Raw genomic sequence first — 19,987 nt, 5'->3', positions numbered from 1 at the left:
AGACTGCGTTATTATGTAAACAAGTGGGAAAAAATATTTACGAATTAAACACTTTATCCATGCTGCACATGATGGTATGCTCAATGTTTTAGGGTATTGGCCTGAGGGGGAGCAAGTTTGTAATAAGGGAGTAATCATTCATTTGTATTCACCCAAGCGCACCCCTACGGCTGCAAAATAAAGGGAAACAGATTCCACAGAAACTTCGTAGTAAGAAAAAAATTTCTCCTTGTCCGGGGTTCCAACCAGTCACACACACCTCACCGTGGAGCCTCACCGTACCAAGTGAGCTAACTAGGAAGACTAGCACATGGTAGAGCAAGAGAGGATTACTCAACCACTCCAAGCGCGAAAGCTGTTCGCCCTCGTTATCTCACTTGGTACGGTGAGGCTCTACGGTGAGGAGTCTGTGCCAGGTTCGAACGCTGGACAAGGAAAAATTTTTTTTGAATTACGAAGTTTCTGTGGAATTTGTTAAGTTTTCTTATGTAGCTCAGCGGCTGCGCGGCGGTTTCTGTCAATGACCATTTACTCCCTCATCATATTGACTGCGAAATGCCGGATGAGGTATTATTGGGCAAATTAAAATCACCAAAGAAAAGAAGCAGGAAGATTAGTCAATTTAGCACATACAGCGCTTAGCGTATAATGAAGTTTTCTGCAAAAATCTAACGTGCTAGAAATACACATGAAGGGCATGAACAGTATCTGAAAGCAAGGACAGGATAAGAGGATGTTCTTTATTTTTTGCTGCGTGGTGCTATTTAATGAAAAAAAAAGCGTCGGTACATTAAGACTGGAGGAATTCATTTAGAAAGTAGAAGAAAAACAACCACATTACCACAGCCTCCGCATTTTGGGTATGGTGCTCTGCCAACTGATCTACGCCAACAGTGCTCCAATCTCCTTTCGGGGGTATTTATGTGTAATGTAAACGAACCGTGAAAGTGTTCACCAGCGCCACCCTCTTGCATAAGTGGCGGACGTAGCACATCGTGTAACCACGGGTGTCGCGTGGTCAAACGGTCAGTGTGCATACTTCGCGACAACCCTCTTAGATTACCTACGGCATCAAGATTTCCAAAACGGAGGTCCTCGTTAAGGTGTTGAGCCGACAAGATTTGGGAAATGAGGCGCTCGGGATGACGTACACATAAAGGAAGCCAGCAGTCTCCGAAATCAAGAAAAGCAGACGGGAATGTTTCTTTTATTTTCTTTGTGCTCTTGATAAATGAAGGATTAAAAGTGCAGTTAATTCAGCTGAAATATTGTTGATTATAAAGCAGAAGAAAAAATAACCACATGCCGCCGATGGAATGTGTTTCATCAGCGTCACCCTCATCTTGGGTGACGCTGGCGCACAATCTGAAGGTCCCGTTTCCCGCATCATAAATACCCCCGAAGGTAGAAGATTGGACAGCTGCCGTCGTGGCTCAGGGGGTACAGCACAATACGGGGAATTCGGATGTCTCCTGTTTGCAGCGCACATGCGGGATATGATTGTTTAAATGTGCTAGCTGTGCATGCCTCGCTAGCAAGGTCCTTTCAGCGGTTGAAGCCAGCACCTGCCAACTACCGCCTTCCACTGTTGGCAGGTGGAGTGCACGAACACCATGCAGGTCACTAGCCGAAAAGCCGAAAAGCCATTATTGAAAGGAAAATCCCTCTCTCTACTTTCACAGGAGAGGGAATGAAAGTGATTGGTGGAGGACGAAAAAGAGGTGACGCTACAAGTTGCGGGTGACAAAATAGAGAGAGGCAAATCCACCTACCGCTTACATTCTTTAGAAAACTGTCATAAGTAACATACGCGAAGGTAACATACGTTGTGCGACGAAGTAAACCGGGGATTAATTATTTTTTCTTTATTTCGTATTCAGTTATCTTTCAGCCATAAAATAACTCTCTTAATTTCCAACAGACCAAGGCTACCACAAATAAAAAAGGAAATAACCTCCTATGCTTTCGGTTTCGGAGACTGTTGCTTTTACTTCGTATGTACGTCATAATGAGTCCATCATTTCCCTATACTTTTGTCTACTCTGAGTTAAAAGAAGACGAGCGATAGCCTGCACAAAAATGGAGTGTTTTGTGTTCAGTCGTGATCGGCACACTTGAAAGGTTCAGCGCATTAGCTGCATCAATGTCATGGCTACCCAGATGGTACAGAACAGCAATTCTGAAATCCCCACGTCGAGCGCGTGTGCGATAACAGCGAAATACGGAGTATCGTTTTGATGCAACTAAGATTTCCGAATTCTGTACAGTATCATTAAGGAAGGTTTCTGCCCGGACTATAACAATAGCAGATGTGACACCGGCGGCAAAGGAATGGTCATCGAGATTGCGAATAATCCTGCGTGCATTGATGAAGAATACTAAGTATCGGATATCAGCTGCCGACGTGGACGCCTGAGCATAGGGATGGCTGCGAATATGGGTAATTGCGCATATGTGGCGAACTGGAATATTGCGACTGCAATACTAGCCACCGCTGCTTCTTCTCCTTGATTTATTTTGCTCCTCAAAAAGTGTACTAGCTGCTTGTCTTCAAAAGTAGCTTAATAAATGTGACGGGCAACCACGATGAAACAAAGCGTTGCCACAGATTTGCTCCTCAATTTTTGTGTAATATAATGTGACACTCATTGGTAGAGTACTGTAACCTACCGCAATGTCTCAAAGCAAAATACGTTAAATTTTCATCGCAATTTACATCTAAAGATTATAGATTTGTATCGCATTGAATCATTTTCTAAGAAAGTGCGGATACTTTGATCAAATTAGGAAGCAGTATCATTTTGTGAGAAAGTTCGCATGATAAACATGATAATAATTGTCCTTAAAATTCTTGCTGAAGAAAACGTAAAAAGAAAACTAATAATATATGGCCTAAAAATATAATTATGTGGTCTCCAGAGAAATATGAACGCTGAGAAGCCTCGCTGCTCAACGAAGCTTCGTTATATTTCATGGAATAACGATAATTAGTTTTAATTATTAAGCTATGGAAATATGTCCTGTCGGAAACCTTTGGATCTGAGAGGCAAAACCTGTGAAAATTTTGCACCGCAAACTGTGCACTTCCTGATTTTAAATTTCTTGTGGTTTCAGCAATGCTATGTTTTCTCTCTTAAAAGCCGAATGCCAACAAATCAGATGTGCTATGCAGTGGTTTTTCAGGACTTTGGGGTAAGTAATAGTGCTTCCGAAATGAAACGTCTCCAGTTAATTTGCAAGGTCGTCATAACGGTTGTTATCGCTCATGGATTGAAAACAATAAAAAACACCTGTGTAACATGCTAATTTGACGCCTCTATCTTTCGCTACATGTACAGCATACTAAAAACACGTATAACGTACGCACTTCGAAATTATAACTGGACAAGTGCTAGTATGCGCTTTGCTAGCGTTTTAATTGGTGTGCGGATAATAATGAGGGGAGAATTATAAACAGCAATACAACCAATAGAAGTTTTGAGCAATATTAGTCACACACAATGCTTTCTGCCTCTACAAAGCATGGAGACATGACGGCTCGTAATCCAGGTTTAATGCTAAAGTTCTGGCTGACAGCCTCTTAAGTGTCCTTTAGGGCAAACAAAGAAGAAATAGGTGCCCTCACTTCATTGTCCTGACCGTGCTGAAGACGTCTTTGGCGATTTGCTTTTTTGAAGACAACTCCTTGCCATTGTCCTTGAGCTTGAGACCGAGGAAAATCGTCCCGTTGGGAAGCTTCTCGGAAAACAAGGAAATCTCCTGCGTGTGGCAGGTACCGGCGCACAGCGTTACTCTTTACCATTTTAAGAGTACACCGCGCTCAATGTAATGGGAGAACGAGAAGGCGTGCGAGACGAAAGATAACAGGACACAATAGAAGGCTAGCAGCAGCGTCGCTTTCAACTTTGACTTAGCCCCTGAAGGCATGAGCTGGGTAAATGGAGTGAAAAAATTCCATAGAAGATTACACGAGACAATCAGCACTCGGCGGTCTTCTTTTACTTCCAATTATCGCACTTTCTTTGAATCCTGCTGCCACGTGAGAGTGAGTGACGTCTCTGTTTGCTTTTCAACAGTTAAACGAGTGTTGTAAGGAGTGAGACCTGTGCTGGCGCCGACGTCACCACCTTGTCCCGAAGCGCGCTTGAGGGTAGTGGCTCGGCAGCATTGACCCTCTACTCGACCAGCGGACCATTATCGGTCCGGTCCTCCCGCATATGTGAAGCGTTGAGAGTACGATGCTTCACCTCGTCTGCACTCACGGTACTCGCGCAACGCGACTATGCTTCGGGTCCACGTTGACGGGTGTACCATAAAAGCTGCAGCTGCTGCAGCGTAGGCCCTGAGGACGCCGCATGGCATAGAGTCATTTCGGCATATTTCTTCATGAAAGGTGTTTAGTTTCAAGGCGTTTGGCGCCATTTATTCCTCAACCGCGTTCCAAACCAGAGCATGGCAGAATAACCGCGAGCCGCGAGACACAGACTATGGAAACTTGGTGGTCACGTGACCACATTTTAAGGCATTACGAGGTATTTCTACAGCGCAGCTGTACGTGGGAAGCTTCCGTGGTTTAGCGATATCCGCGTCTGCACTGCCAAGCCGACGGTCACGCCAACTCTTGCTATCTGAGATGCAAGGCAGGAAAGGAAAGCAGGGGAAGAGGCCAATTCGAGGCGTGAAGCCAAGCGCTTCCAGGGGTGGCAGGACATGTGGAGCAAGCAGAAAGGAGGCACGTCATAAATCATATGAACCCCATAGGTAGCCACCCAGTGGCATAGAGAGAAGCGGTTCGCCAGCGTGGCATGGCAGACACAGCGTTAAGTCTTTTAAACAAAAGTGGTGCCATGGATGAAGCGGAACGGCGTTGTGGAGAAACCCGTGCTCGGGAATCGATGCGTAAGCGATAGAGGTGGATATTAGCTTTGAAAAGCCCGTAGCTTTGAAAACGCGCCAAGTCTGGAGCTCGGGGGGTGGGGGGGGGGGGGGGATGTGGACCGTCTATTACCAGCGCTTCAAAAGTGTCTAAGCCCGGAAGCGCGTGTCTCGTCACGGCCTGGACGATTGCGCCCGCGAGGTCTGGGAGGAACCCGTGGCGTGGGCTCGGAAAGGTGGTAACAACGGCTCATTATTTCGCGGAATCAGGTGAAATATTAGTTATCATTATGAGCCTGACTTCGCCCACTGCAGAAGAAAGGCCTCCGCCATATCTCTCTACTTAACAATGCCCTTTGCCCCTGTGCAAGCCGCGGCCACCGTATCCCCGCGAACTTCTCAATCTCATCCACATACCTAACTTTCTGCCGCCCCCCCCCCCCCCCCCGCTATACGCTTGCGTTCTCTTCGAATCCAGTCTGATACCTTTAACGACGGTCGGTTATCCTGCCTTTGCCTTAAATGCCCCGCCCATGCACATTTATTCATATTGATTTAGACTGGAATTTCGTCTAGGATGTAGAAGATGGAGAAGGCGATATTTATTATTTGTCTTACGCAGTTTTTCACCTTCCAGGAGCAGGAAAATAATAGAAACTATCGCGAACGAAGCACACGACCTTTTACGCATGTTCCTCGGTGCAGAAAGGTTTTCATCCAATACAAACATTTGATCTTTGTTATTGGTTTCAGTAAAATCGACAAAATGCGCGACATTAACAGCATGCGCATGCTTCACGTAATGAATGAATGAATGAGTGAAGCATTTTTTCAAGGAGAACAACAGCTCTCGGCGTTGTTTGGGAATTAGGAGCCATGAGATTTGGGTTAAGGAAGTCAGCAGGTCAGGAGCAGCTTATTTTCTCACACTGCCGCAGTACTCTGACTTGCATTTGGTTTGCCTTCCGTCTCGGTCTACGGGACTACGTTCTGTGGTCTCATTTTAGGCCGATTAAGAAAAAAATTTATAGCACGATCACGATACTCGGTAATCTCGAATTGCAGCACAACTCTTGAGCGAAATATCGGTGGTTTACTAATGATAGATTGAATGAACTCAATATGAACCCGAAAGCGGCCGCCGAGTTTTGGTGCAGGCGAAACACAAAAGGCTCCCGTCTGCTGTGCAATGTCAGTGCACGTTAAAGATCCCCAGGTGGTCCAAATTATTCCGGAAACCTCTAGTATGGCATTACTTTCTCTCTCACTGTTTCACTCCAGCGTTCTTCCTTTCCCTTCCGGCGCGGTTCAGGCGCACAAATAAGAGCGACAGTTTCGGTGCCATTTCCTTTCTTCAAAAGCACTGATTGAATTATGAACGTTAACTAAACTATTATAACGAACTTCATATCTGAATCTAGTCCAAAAGCGCACAGGGCTTTTGATCAATGATTTGTGATTAGTTATCAGGAATTAATAATAACTGGTTTTTTGGGAGAAAGGAAATGACGCAGTATCTGTCTCATATATCGTTGGACACCTGAACCGCGCCGTAAGGGAAGGGATACAGGAGGGAGTGAAAGAAGAAAGGAAGAAGAGGTGCCGTAGTGGAGGGCTCCGGAATAATTTCGACCACCTGGGGATCTTTAACGTGCACTGACATCGCACAGCACACGGTCGCCTTTAGCGTTTCGCTTCCATCGAAACGCGGCCGCCGCGGCCGGGTTCGAACCTGGGTACTCCGGATCAGTAGACGAGCGCTATAACCACTTAGCCGCCGCGCCGGATATGCTTTTGCTTCGGAAGTTTTCAGGCGTAGCCTTTTGTAGGGTCAGTGCAGCCTTTCTGCGCGGGTTCTGCATGTAGGGTTAGGATCACGGGGCTTTCAATCTTTCATTATTTTTTTATAGCTAAGCTTTATTAACTTGTTGTCGAGCATCGGTATTGCTTACCTTTCACCTCTTCTTAAACCTGTTCCATCACAGTACTGTCAAGGTGTGCACCCTCTGTATGGCTGTGGCAGCCCGTTTCTAACTCCGTTTTGTCTTGCACGGGCGCGCAGTGTGTGTCTCAGAGGTTTTTCCAAACGTTCGGTGGCGTCTTAGGACGACCTGTCCTACCAGATTACAACACAGGTTGCGCGGTGCGCGCGGCACAGCGTCAATACACGAAGGTGGTGTCACCGCATTGTAGGGAAGACGTACGCCTAGTTGCGTCATGAAGCCTGAGCTTACGGTCTACCCGAATACAACAAAGACAACGCGAGACACGTGAACGCATGACCACGTGGTTACGACTACACTGAAGGTCAGCCCACGAACGAGGTAGTCAGTCAGATGCTCTTAAACTTCAGGGCATGTGAATTTCATGCCATCTTCTATTTCTGTCGCACGCCGCTTTCCTATTTGAGGGGAAACAGGGGGAGAGGGGGGCTCAGCTGCACTTCTGAGTTTAAATTCCATTACTGCACCTTGTGCCTATGTAACACATGTCCTTTTTATTAAAATCCGCTTTCTGGGAACCTCTGTTTGTCTTAGTCTTGCTTTGGATGAAACGCGCCCAAGCTAATGGCTTGCGCCATATTGGGGTGGTCTTGGAAGCTAAGCGATGTATGTGCCTTGCGTTGAATAGAAGGACATGAAGCGTAGATTCTTGTCAAGATCAAGAGAACCGGAACCAATTTATCAACAGAACAAACTAACGCGATCAGTCAGGAAACGCCCACTCAACCTAATTCGGCAATATAGAAATGCCGGACTCAAATGCACCGTGTTCAATAGCACCCACCTTAAACCAGCTGATCAGCCTCATCTCTTTGGTGAAATCTGCCGCCTTCCGCACGAGGCCCATGACACCCACGGCGGAGAGGCCAGTTTGGTTGAATACCTTGTCGGCGATCAGCAGAAACCGCCTAGCCGTCGTACCACCATCGCCGTCTTGTGCCAGCTGCGAGCTGAGCATGTGCGGCGAGTGGCTCAGCCCGAACATCGTTCGCGTGCCACCCCTGTGCTTCGTCGCAACCTGCATGTTGAAGAATAGGCAGGTGAGAGAAGCCTTATCCTTAATGTTGTCTGCTTTGCAAGTATAGACAGTTAAAGCAACGTAAACATTAAGATATTACAAGAGGCCTCCTTATAGTCAAATCGCAAGATTTTGATAACACCTCATGGAGACAAATATTTGGTTATCAGGAAATAATCTTGGTGGACGCCTCAACCGCGCAGTGAGGGAAAGGAGCAAGGTGGGAGTGAGAGAAGAAAGAAAGAGGTGGCGTAGTGGTGGGCTGCGGAATAATTTTCACCACCCGGGGATCTTTAACGTGCACTGACATCACACAGCATATGGGCGCCTTTTGCGTTTCGGCTTCATCGAAACGCGACCGCCGTGGCCGCGTTTGATCCTGGAGGCAATCGCAGACTAGGGAGAGCTTGGACGGGCTAATAATTTGCACAATACGCCCTCTAGCTGACACCACTTTTCCCAATCTGACAGGAAACTACGTAACACGATATAGGAACAGAGGTTAGTGCCATATGAAGGACGAGGGATGACTTCTAGCAAACTATCGGAAGCGAGCGCGTTGTCTCGTTAGGGATTTTCACGATCTAGAAAGGGCGCCTCAATCGATCCAATATGGCGGCGTTATAGAGGAATGCTCCGGCTGTCGGTGAAAGTAGAACCACGATTGTCTTGAAATTGAATTGAACATTTGAACATTTATTTATTTATTCCACACAAAAAGTGAAAAGGGAGGGTGGAGAAAAAGCTGTTTTAACACAGCTTGACAGCGCTCCATCCCCCCAAAGGCAACAGTAACAGCTTGCATATATCCCGTTTGAAGAGTGCAGAAAAAAAAATTAAATACCGCATACAAGACTACAGCACACGGGCTACAGGTTTCAAAGCCTAGAAGTTTACAAAGGCACCAGGCAAAGGACAATCATTGTTTACAGGAAAAAAAGAAAAAATATAAAAAATGAAAGATTCGGACAAATATAGGTGGAAGAGAGACATACATACGCAACGAATCTGTCTAATGCGAAAACACTAATAATTTTATTGAAATGAAAAACTTATTCACGTTGGTTATTTCTCTTGACATCACAAATGTTCACTATAACATGATAATATCAGTAAAATGCTTTTGTTTTTAAGCCTTTCCACATCCATGCCTTCCGAGTGGAAACGGTTAAGAATGCTTGGCAGCGTGTGCGCAATTCTTTGCTGGCCATATTATGTACGCGAAAAAGGAATGTTCCAGGGTACCTGATGACGACAGGGATAGACGCTGTGTGTGCTCCCTAAGTTTGCCTGTATTAGGAATGTCTCAAGTTTCCCCTTAATTTCTCGCTTGTGGAATCTAATTAACTTGAAGCTTTATATGTCAGTAGCTTTTAATATAGTGTTTTTGAGGAAAAGTGGTTGAGTGTGTTACAAGTAAGGAACATTTTCAATTGCTCGTATTGCTTTCTTCTGCAATAGAATTAAGCTATGTACATTCTTTAATGTCGTTTTCCCCCAAATCAGTGAGCAATAATCAAGCTGCGAATGAATTAATGAATTATACAGTTTTTTTACACCAGTTGGAAACTATTGACGGCACCTATTTAAAATACCGGCAGCTTTTTGCACTTTCCCGCAAAGAATCTTGACAGGTTCGTTCCAAGACATGTCATCTGAGAAATTCACCCCAAGTGTTTTTACACTTTTATCGCACGATATACTAAATGGTCCTAATCGGATAGTATTTGCCATCTTGACGGAAGTCCCTCGAGCCCTGAAAAGGACGCATTTTGTTTTTGCCTCGTTGATAAGCAGGTTGTTTCTTTGCGACCATTCTTGAAGCGTATTGCAAACGGAGCTTGCTTCGCGAAGCATACGTGATAAATCTCGGCCTGCAATATACACAGTACAGTCATCGGCATAGATTACAAATTGACATCTGGGGATTGTTTGAACAACGTTATTTACATAGTACAAAAACAATATGGGACCTAAGATACTACCTTGTGGAACGCCAGTTTTTATTTGTCGAGGGCTTGATTTATGTTCGTTAATTTCTACAAATTGGGTTCGTGAGTGAAGGCAAGAATTTAGAAGCGGGAGCGATAGTCCTCGGATACCATATCTTTCTAATTTTGTGAGCAATAAGTCGTGGTTAACGCGGTCAAAAGCTTTACTGAAGTCCAGGTAAATACCTCCACTAACTCGCGATTGTTCCTTGATGGTGAGAACAGTGTGTAGCGTGCACAGTGTTTCACGAGGGTGTGCATAAAATAACCGCGAGAGGAAGAAAAAATCGGTATCTGTAGTTTGGTTTGGTTTGGTTTATGGGGGTTTAACGTCCCAAAGCGACTCAGGCTATGAGGGACGCCGTAGTGAAGGGCTCCGGGAATTTCGACCACCTGGGGTTCTTTAACGTGCACTGACATCGCACAGTACACGGGCCTCTAGAATTTCGCCTCCATCGAAATTCGACCGCCGCGGCCGGGATCGAACCCGCGTCTTTCGGGCCAGCAGCCGAGCGCCATAACCACTCAGCCACCGCGGCGGCTCTATCTGTAGTTTGGGAAAACGGCCAGCGGGAAAATTGAGCGGCACGCAGTCGACGCGAGCTTCGTATAAAATTCAATATCCATGGCATCGGCTGTTGTTTAAGTGATTAATGACAAAATCAGGCGGTCGTGCGGGCAAGCTACGCCCAGCGGTTGTCAATTTTTCATGCAGCTTTGCAGAAAACAACCTACGAAAGTTCTTCAGTAACTATCGCTTGAGCTTTACCACAATGAGCTGCAGGCATTTACTCTGTTCCGTCCACAAAAGGTTCATTAACCAAACCATGTACTGCTTTAAATATGAATGCAGGTTTATAATCTTCTTTATGACCAAAAAGCGAGAACAATAAGGCCGCCGTTTTCTAACATCTGTCTTCTCGGTGGTAATACTCGCACGTTGTGCACTAACTTCGTCTTTAAGCAGTGAATAAAAAACATGCCACGAATGCTTCCTATGCAAGGTCACCATGATACAATGCTTTTCGCCTGGCTCTATTTTATTCCTTCCATCCGTACGTCTGTATGATTGGTTCCAGCGCGTTCCAGGACATGGAGCAATAAAAATATGACCAGATTGAAATGCGATTTGATTGAAATCATTAAATCATCTTCCATTTGTTCTCTGTGAATAACAAAGCGCTAGATCAGTATAAGCGCATGTCGTAATAAGTCCTGCAATTGGACAGACAACGATTCACAAAGCTGTCCGCGCTTAAAATGCGCTCCTTAAATTTAAGTGTGCGCTGCGACGTCTTACAAAAACAAAAAACAAAACAGGGTTGCATACAGGCATACAATCTGTTCGGAGATACAGGCTGAGTGCCTGATCAAAACAGCGCTACGATGGTCCTGGAAGAGTTCAAGTATACAGCGTATAAACAAACTTACTTTTCCGATGCATTCTCTGTATTGCTGGCAGCAGAAAACACAGGCAAGGCGCTTAGTGGCACTTCTATCTCGTTACCGAACAAAAATCCATGCATCAGCGTTCTTAAGATATATTTCTACAGCAAACCGCTGCCGACAATATCTGAATATGGCCGCGATCCACTAGGGCAATAGAGCAAAAGAAACTGTACCTAAGCGCAGGTTATTGTTGGACTAGTTCGGGGTGCCGCTGCAGCGTAGCGTCGTTTTCGTCACAGTCGCCAATAGTCCGCTCTCAGATGCGCATTCACACCAAACAATCCCCACAGCAGCTGCCCTCCAGACCCCAACGCTCCTGCACTGGGGCTCTTTGCCACGTCGAGATGAGGTTTGCAACGCACGTAGCGCATAGAAAAAAACGCATGATTATCAATCACATTATGCTTCCCTGCGGCACTGTGTACACAGGGAAAACGGATAGTTGCTTAAACGAGCGCCTTAGCAAGGACTTGAAACAAACCACTGACAGCATACCCGCCGCGGTGGCTCACTTGTTAGGGCGCTCGGCTACTGATCCGGAGTACCCGGGTTCGAACCTTACCGCGGCGGCCGCGTTTCGATGAAGGCGAAACGCAAGGGCGCCCGTGTGCTGTGCGATATTAGTGCACTTTAAAGATACCCAGGTGGTCGAAATTATTCCGGAGCTCTCCCAACTACGGCACCTCTTCCTTCCTTTCTTCTCTTAGTCTATCCTTCATGCCTTCCCTTACGGCGCGGTTCAGGTGTCCACCGATATATGAGACAGATACTGCGCAATTTCATTTCCCTAAAAACCGATTTTCAGTTCCGGCGTGTAGCACGTAATTGTCGTTCCCACAAATGCAACATTCCACGCCTGCATTTTGATAGAAAGGAAAGGCGACCAATGCACGAGAGAGAATAAACAAGCAGCAGCAACGACAATTGTTGGTGCTGAAAAATATTTCACCATTCCATTCATACCAGTGCCGGAAAAATGGCCTACTTGCATGCCGCGAAGCACATTCACGTATGAAACGTTACCTTTGCTTTTCGGGCTTACATGCGTTTTTGGCTGCTTTTATCAATTTTCTGAATTCAAGCATTTTCAATCGTAGCAATGACACTTGTGGCACCTTTTTAATATATTTTCCTATAAAAACATTCTGCTCCCGAAATATAGCGTTAAGTAGAAGCTAGCGCTCGTCTGTTGTATTTTTCCTCTCTCCGTCGTCCGCTCGCGTGTTTTTCGCTACTGTGTGAAATAAGAATTAGAATATGCGTCACTCATCTGGAACCCGCATCGCGCTTCACTGCTCGTGAGGCAGATCAATATATTCTTTATATTATTACATCAGTGTCAACGCTGAAGGCTGAATTCGGTTACAACGCTTAGTTCGTCGCCATATTGCCAGCCTTCGCTTCTTTCATAAATTTTTCCATGGTTCACTTGGTTGGGCATCTTACGTTGTCCCGCCAGCCCACAAATCTCACCGCACTCATCTTTTTTCAATTGTGCCGACCACGTGCCCGTACAGTTATTTAATTTTTTACGTGCCGCTGCAGCCTGCAACGACCTACGCAACGATATCGCAGGCATCATGCGCTTATGCAAATTCGCCCAAAATCTTACCACTCACCTTTTGTGGTGTTAACTTTTTCTGACCATTTTTTTAACCACCCGTATTTTGTACCATAAATGCCCGTCGCGAGGCCTTCAAGGCAATAAAAAAATTAAATCTCGAGTGACGTACAAATAAAGATGGGTGCGTCGTCTTTGGTCATGAAGAAACAAACATCAAAAACCTTCGTGGTAATACCGCTTCTCAACCGGGCTTCTCAATGTCTGTCTTTATTGCAGACGTCAACAATTAGATACGTCCGATGCTGGAGTTCCGGCACAAAGGACGAGTTGTATGCAACGCTTCACACGGCTTCCTGAACTCAAGTACCACACCTCGTGAAGAAGTTGACACAATTAACTGAACTGCTCGAGCTCGTCCACGGCGAGCTGGGAGAGCAGTGCTAGAAACACAGCCAAACTAGACGTTGGAAGTAAAGCTTCCTGATTCTCCTCACAATAATACATGAACTTCCACGATATAGACGCGGCTCTGGTGGTGCGTAATCTGAAGGTAGGCATGGCGGAGCGTACCGTAAAGCTTTCGCTCTCACTTCATTTTTTCACACTATGTTGGAAAGCCTGGCAGTTTTTATTAGTTTACTTTGCTGATTCTTGTCCGGAAAAATTGCTTGCAAGAACTTGTTAGGGATCGTTTCTGCGTTGCTCCTAGCATTGAAGAAGTTATAATTTTTTTTTATGGGCTGGGTTGAAGATAGTCACCGATAGAATGGGTAGAACACTCTGTGTCCAGTTTCCCGCCTTTATTCAGTCGGAATATATGTCACCGCTTGCGTAACCTACTTGAGCCCGACGTCCTGTTAGCTGCATCCCACCTGTTGCGCCTTTGGCACGACGAAATTTCCGCTTTGTGTGGTGCCGCTCATCGTTTAGGCTTTGGAACCATGCAGGTGGGAAAGTGGGAAATATAAAAGCTACAGTTTTCTCACCCCCAGCATGTTTTTAAGAAATGTTTGATAAGAAGTGCCCTTGGGAGGAGTTGACGCTAACTGTTGGTACTGAGGTGGCTGCAGAGCATGCATCACGTCTTACAGTGACATCTCATGCCGTTGTTTTGTTCGGAGATACAAGGGCGCCAGATGGATCCGTCGAAATTTGATGCAGCATATTCACATCTTAAAAGCATTGGAACTCTGACCGTCCGTCACCAGAGCGGGCCTCTGGAGCGTGAAATGAGCCAAGACTGGCATGATATCGGAATGGGCGTGTTTCGGGCTTGCTGTAGTAGCCGCTTTCAACGACAGGGTTGAGGTATTTTGAGCCTTGCGTCCAGTTTGCAGTGACGCTGGCAATTTGAATACAGGTATGCTCGATCGCGCGATTTTGTTCGTCAGGCAATATCAATAGGAAATTTAGGCTAAGCTCTTTTGGTCTGAAAATGCCGTTTGAATGAAAAGTAGATTGCCGATGAAGGGCCAATGGCCTGCTTCCAGCTATTACGTCACTCGCCGCTCGCGTTATGTTCAGGCTATTAGCTTACACACTCGCAAGGCATATAGATGCAGCAACCATAACTACAAAATTCATACAGGCAGTAAGGAATTCGTAGAATATTAATTCTGAAAAGTATAGGGCACTCTAACAAAAGCTAAGATACGAGAGGCATCTTACAAAGCTGAACGGCTGTTCCAGTTAAACAGCTTTGAGATGAACTCCATAGCTGCCACTGAGCATGCGCAATAGGTACCCCACTAGTGCAGTTATGCGACAATTGTAGAATCGCGATAAAAAGAAATGCAAACTGCGCGGCGGCTACATGCTCAGCTTTTGAAAGTTCTTTTTATTGCGCTTATACCTGAATGGTAATAAAGCTGTGCGAAAGTCGTCCATGATTGTATAATGAACCACATTATGCTCCTTTTGTTCAAATTCAGGCCGAAGAGCGATGAAAAGGAACTAGAAAACATGAGTAATATAGGAGCTCCTCTGCTCGAATTTCTTTCAATCGACTCTGTATGTCAGCGTTAAACTAAAGCTTGACATATGATGGCTCCATCAAACATTTCCAGCGACGCACCTTAATGAACGTGTCGTAGGACACGTTTCCGCTGGCCGACACCAGTGTGTCGTTGCTGGGGTAAACGTGCGTGAAGAGGATGTAGTCGCACAGTTCCTCCTTGATGGGAAACATGGCCACGCTGTATCCGCTGTGGCCGATGGTGCACACCGTGTAGCCGTATCCGGTGGAGGCTGGGTGATGATACAAATCCGTTGGAGAATTGCAACACAATGCAATTGATCTGCTCTACTGCGCGCTTTGTTTTACGACAACAAAAACATAAACAATGTAACAGCGCGGTCACTTTTTTGCTTTGGTTGGAAACGGTGCAACCCGAAGAAAAAAAAAATATGGCTGGAATGGCAGCGAATCTCAAGGGGTAAGTGTATAGATTTGTGAGAAGCCTTAATTTCGTAGTGCAGTAAATTCAGCAGTGCGTGGTGGAGATAATGAAAATACAGACGAAAATGTTAAGCAAAGAGATGAATGGAAGAAGTGGAAGGCCAGAAGTAGCGACGAGCTGCACTGCGCTGACTGCCACCGCGAAAGTTGTTAGCCTATCAAAAGATGGCACATACCCACACTGGGGGATCGGCCAAGGTTCATTACTGGAGTTCTTTTTCTTTATCTGGCTCGCTCCTGCTATGCAGATGGCAGAACAAAAAAATGCCCACATTCTAGACGGTGCTCTGCAATTCGTTAAGAGCTGAATAATTTTCAGTCAGCCTTCAATATTGCCAGAATTAGCTCACGCGTGGCAGGCTTCTTAAAATATCGACAGTAACCTCAGTTATTTCTAGCTGATTATCTGCCGCTTTGTGCACATTTCTTCCAGAGTTAAAGAAGCGAATGGAAGAGCTGCCTTCACTTTTTGCAGTGGCATTTAAGAAAACTGGGGTGCTGAGAGATTCCTATTGCTGGCGAAGAGTAACCTGCGGAAGCACGCAACAGTTCCTTGAATAATGATACGCCACTCGCTATGAGGACTGCCCAGCGATCGCATTCCAGCCAGTCTATGAGACTGGCCGTGTAAAAGGGATGCATTTCGTTGTCCGAGCTTAACTGAAGCACTCACGTGTGCGCGTCGTGGTTGTTGTCGTGGTCGTCGTCGTGGTCGTCGTCAGCGTAGTGGTCGTCCTTTCGGTCGTAGTCGTCGTGGCGGTTTTTTTCGTTGGTTTCACTGTCGTTGTTCTCGTTGTTTTCACTGCGTAAAGATGGCGTTCCAAGCGAATCAATGCTAGCAGGGCGATGCAGAGGTGCCTTCTTTGCCAACAGTTTTTACGTGACGAATGATTTTATGGTGCTGACAATGTTTCTTTCTTTTTTCAACTTCACCCTGCCAAAGCTGGCAGCACTTTAACCATTAACATGATAGAGATATCATACATACATCTGCTTCAGTGCGTGTTCATAAACGCTTTTAAGCAAATATTAACGGGTTAATTGCGAACGTGACTTCTTGTGGAAAGCCTGACCATACTGCTGATATACATGGTGCTGATATTGTCACTTTATTTTGTTTTACGCAGGTTTGCGTCCTTGCTCAGGGCTCATGTGTCCAGTGTTTCGCAAACAGGGCTCAGTGGTCATACGTCCTGTGTTTCACCCCGACGTCTTCTCCGTGTCACTGTACTAGCGGGCCGATGAAACTCCATATATTAATTCTTCAATAGCTTTCAGTTTTTATTTTCTTCCCTGCCCATTCTCGCCTTCCATTGCTAGCGTTGTAACTACACTCACACTTGTAACCAGAGAGTTGTATTAAAACATGCCATTCAACTAAACGAGAATGCGCATCAAGAGCCAATCTCTGCCTATCTCTGAGATATATGAAAAGGAGGTCAGTTTACGTTGCAGGTTTTTAACTCGCAGAAGTCACGTTATTGCTTGCAACGGCATGAATAGCTCACGAGCTAACCCTGTATAGATATTTTAATGTTTGCGCTGTAAGTTACTCCTCGAGAAAGTGGTATTCGTACGCGTCTCACGACCTGTCGTTATTTTCCTTATTCTGATTGTTCAACGAAAAGTAAGTTATATTGCACCTCTTCGTATAATGGCAAATATTTTGGAAAAGTTATCAACTTTTCGTTTTTTGGGGGCCACATACTTGCACTCTATGAGGACTGTTTGTGATTGAAAATGGTGTTAGCGCTATCATGCTTCGGCATGCTTCATTGGGCGCTTCCAAAATAGCTTTTATTTTTCAAACTACGAGCCGCAAAGGAGACTTGAACAGCAAAGTACAGCCATAAAATAGCCACCAGAAAGTTAATTGTAATGCACCGAACCTTTTACTGCGATAAACTACCTGACGCGCCTTCAGGTTTTTTTTTCTGTTGTGTTTGGTCCACGTTTCACTTTCATTACTACCTCTGTTACTCAACTTGTGGTTTAATACCACAAGCTAATATTGTCACGGGTTGTTCAGACGACACGGGTCGAAGGCACGATGGGGGACCAGGACCACAGTAACAGGCCAAGCGGCCGCGGCCGGGGTCACGAGCGAGTTCTCAAGAGCTTCCACCTCTTCACCCCCGATCGGCACCCCGCGGGTTGGAGATGACGTTAAGTGCAAAATGAGGGAATAATAACACACACGGCACTGCTCCCCTCCCGAAAGGCGCATCGTCCCGATGCGCAGAGAGGCAAGATTAAGGCTCAAAAACATGTGTAGAGCGCGAAGAGTTAGGCCACGTGCTCCGAGCGGTCGCAGTACGCTTTCAGGCGAGCTACGTGAACAACTTCGGAGGCAGGCGTGCGGCGGGACGCCCGCGTTAGGATCGTCAGCACTTCATAATTTAACTCGCCTATACGGCGAATCACTTCGTACAGGCCAAAGTACCGTTTCAGCAGCTACTCGCTAAGACCTCGGCGTCGAATTGGAGCCCACACTCACACTTGATCACCAGGATTGAACTGATCATCACGGTGGTCTTGGTTGTATCGGCGAGCATCGGCTTGCTGGTGGGCTTGGATGCGAAGGCGGGCCAACTGTCGGGCTTCTTCCGCAAGTTGAGCGACGAGTTGAGCATCGGCGTGAGCGTAGACGTCCGGCTGGCGGGGCAGCATAGCGTCGAGCATGGTAACGACTTCCCGGCCATGCACCAGGCGAAATGGCGAAAATTTGGTGGTTTCTAGAACTGCAGTGTTGTACGCAAAAGCTACGTACGGTAACACTTCGTTCCAGGTTCGGTGCTCGATGTCGACATACACTGAGAGCATGTCAGCCAAGGTCTTGTTAAGGCACTCGGTCAGCCCGTTTGTCTGCGGGTGGTATGCGGTAGTTTTGCGGTGGGCGGCGTAGCTTAAACTCAGTATCTATGAGATATGTTGTGACATAAATGCGGCACCACGATCAGTGATAAGGACCTCGGGGGCACCGTGTCGACGAACGACGGACACGACGAAAAACTTTGCCACATCCCAAGCCGTTGATGAGTGCAGAGCGCGTGATTTGGCATACCGCGTGAGGTAGTCCGTCGCAACAACGATCCATCGATTGCCCGATTGCGACTTTGGAAAAGGTCCGAGTAGGTCCGTACCGATCTGCTGGCACGGACTGAGCGGGGAATGATGGAGTGAAGGAGTCCCGCAGGCTTCACGGGTGGAGTCTTGCGCTGTTGAAACTCGTGGCAGTTCCTGGTGTAATGGCGGACGGTCTTGTCAAGTTGTGGCCAATAGTACTTGGAACGTACTCGCGCGAGCGTTCGACTGGACCCCAAGTGTCCTGAGGAGGGGTCATCATGAGACGCGTCTATAATTTCACCGCGTAGATCAGTGAGCACAACTAAAAGCCTTGACCTCGGGCTCAGGGCAAAGTTCTTCTTATAAAGTACGTTGTCTCGAAGGCATAAATTACGTCCTACGCGTACAAAAGGACGAGGAACTGCGCCTCCTCGACTCTCCAAATGTGAGATTACGTCGCGAAGGCAGGGGTCGAGTCGCTGCCGCGGCGCCATATCGTCGGTACTTAGAGCTCCTAAGAAGATGTCATAGTCGTCGTCCGTATCAGCAGGAGCAGATTCAACGGGAGCGCGGGAAAAGCAGTCAGCATCAGTGTGTCTGCGACCAGACTTATATACGACCGTAGCGTCGAATTCTTGGAGTCGAAGGGCCCACCGCGCAAGTCGGCCTGCCGGGTCCCTTAGATTGGTCAGCCAGCAGAGAGAGTGGTGGTCTGTTACCACCTGGAATGGGCGTCCATGCAGATAGCGCTTGAACTTTGTGATCGCCCAAATTACTGCGAGGCATTCTTTTTCGGTGGTCGAGTAATTGGTTCACGCCTTCGACAAAACACGACTGGCGTATGCGATGACACGTTCGATGCCGTTCTGGTGCTGGATCAAGACGGCCACGAGGGCCGTGTTACTAGCGTCAGTGTGTACCTCTGTCACGGGCTCCTGATCAAAATGGCCTAAGACAGGCGAAGCCTGCAGGCGTCGTTTTAGATGGTCAAATGCAAGCTACTCTTCACTAGACCACTGGAATGGGACGGACTCCTTCGTGAGGCGGGTAAGCGGCGCGGCGATATCCAAAAAGTTTGGAACAAAGCGTCTGTAGTAAACGCAGAGGCCCAAGAAACTGCGCACGGCGTTCTTGTCCAATTGTGTCGGGAAGGAAGCGACGGCGACTGTTCTATCTGGATCAGGATGGACGCCCTCATGACTGACGACGTGACCCAGAAATTTCAGTTCGTCGCAGGGAAACTGGCAACTGGCACTTCCGTAGGTTTGAGGGTCAGGGCGGCGTTTCTGGTAGCTCTTAAGCGAACAAGATGTTCTTGAAACGTTCTGGAAAAAATGACCACATCATCAAGGTAGACAAGGCATGTTTGCCATTTGAGGTCGGTGAGCACGGTGTCCATAACGCGCTGGAAGGTCGCTGGAGTAGTACAGAGTCCGAAGGACATCACCTTGAACTCATACATTCCATCCGGGGTGATGAAAGCCGTCTTTTCTCGGTCGCGCTCATCGACTTCTGTCTGCTTATACCCACTCTTAAGGTCGATGGATGAAAAGTAACGGGAAT

At 46.6% G+C, this 19,987-nt stretch overlaps 1 protein-coding gene across 1 annotated transcript in view; it reads right to left on the bottom strand.

Annotated features, from left to right (window-relative positions):
* The window catches only part of LOC144108675 (uncharacterized), a 33,646-nt gene that overhangs the window by 7,151 nt on the left and 6,508 nt on the right, over positions 1-19,987 (bottom strand). Inside the window, exons 3-6 of the mRNA XM_077641852.1 lie at positions 16,032-16,160; positions 14,975-15,147; positions 7,663-7,896; positions 3,626-3,759 (exon numbers count right to left, since the gene is read on the bottom strand). Of these exons, the coding sequence (XP_077497978.1) occupies positions 3,626-3,759; positions 7,663-7,896; positions 14,975-15,147; positions 16,032-16,160 (670 nt within the window). The remainder of the gene's footprint in view (positions 1-3,625; positions 3,760-7,662; positions 7,897-14,974; positions 15,148-16,031; positions 16,161-19,987) is intronic.

Source organism: Amblyomma americanum, chromosome 10, assembly GCF_052857255.1.
Source record: "Amblyomma americanum isolate KBUSLIRL-KWMA chromosome 10, ASM5285725v1, whole genome shotgun sequence".
NCBI lineage: Eukaryota > Metazoa > Arthropoda > Arachnida > Ixodida > Ixodidae > Amblyomma > Amblyomma americanum.
Note: the sequence above shows the minus strand (reverse complement) of the source record. Positions and strands in the feature narration are given on the sequence as shown.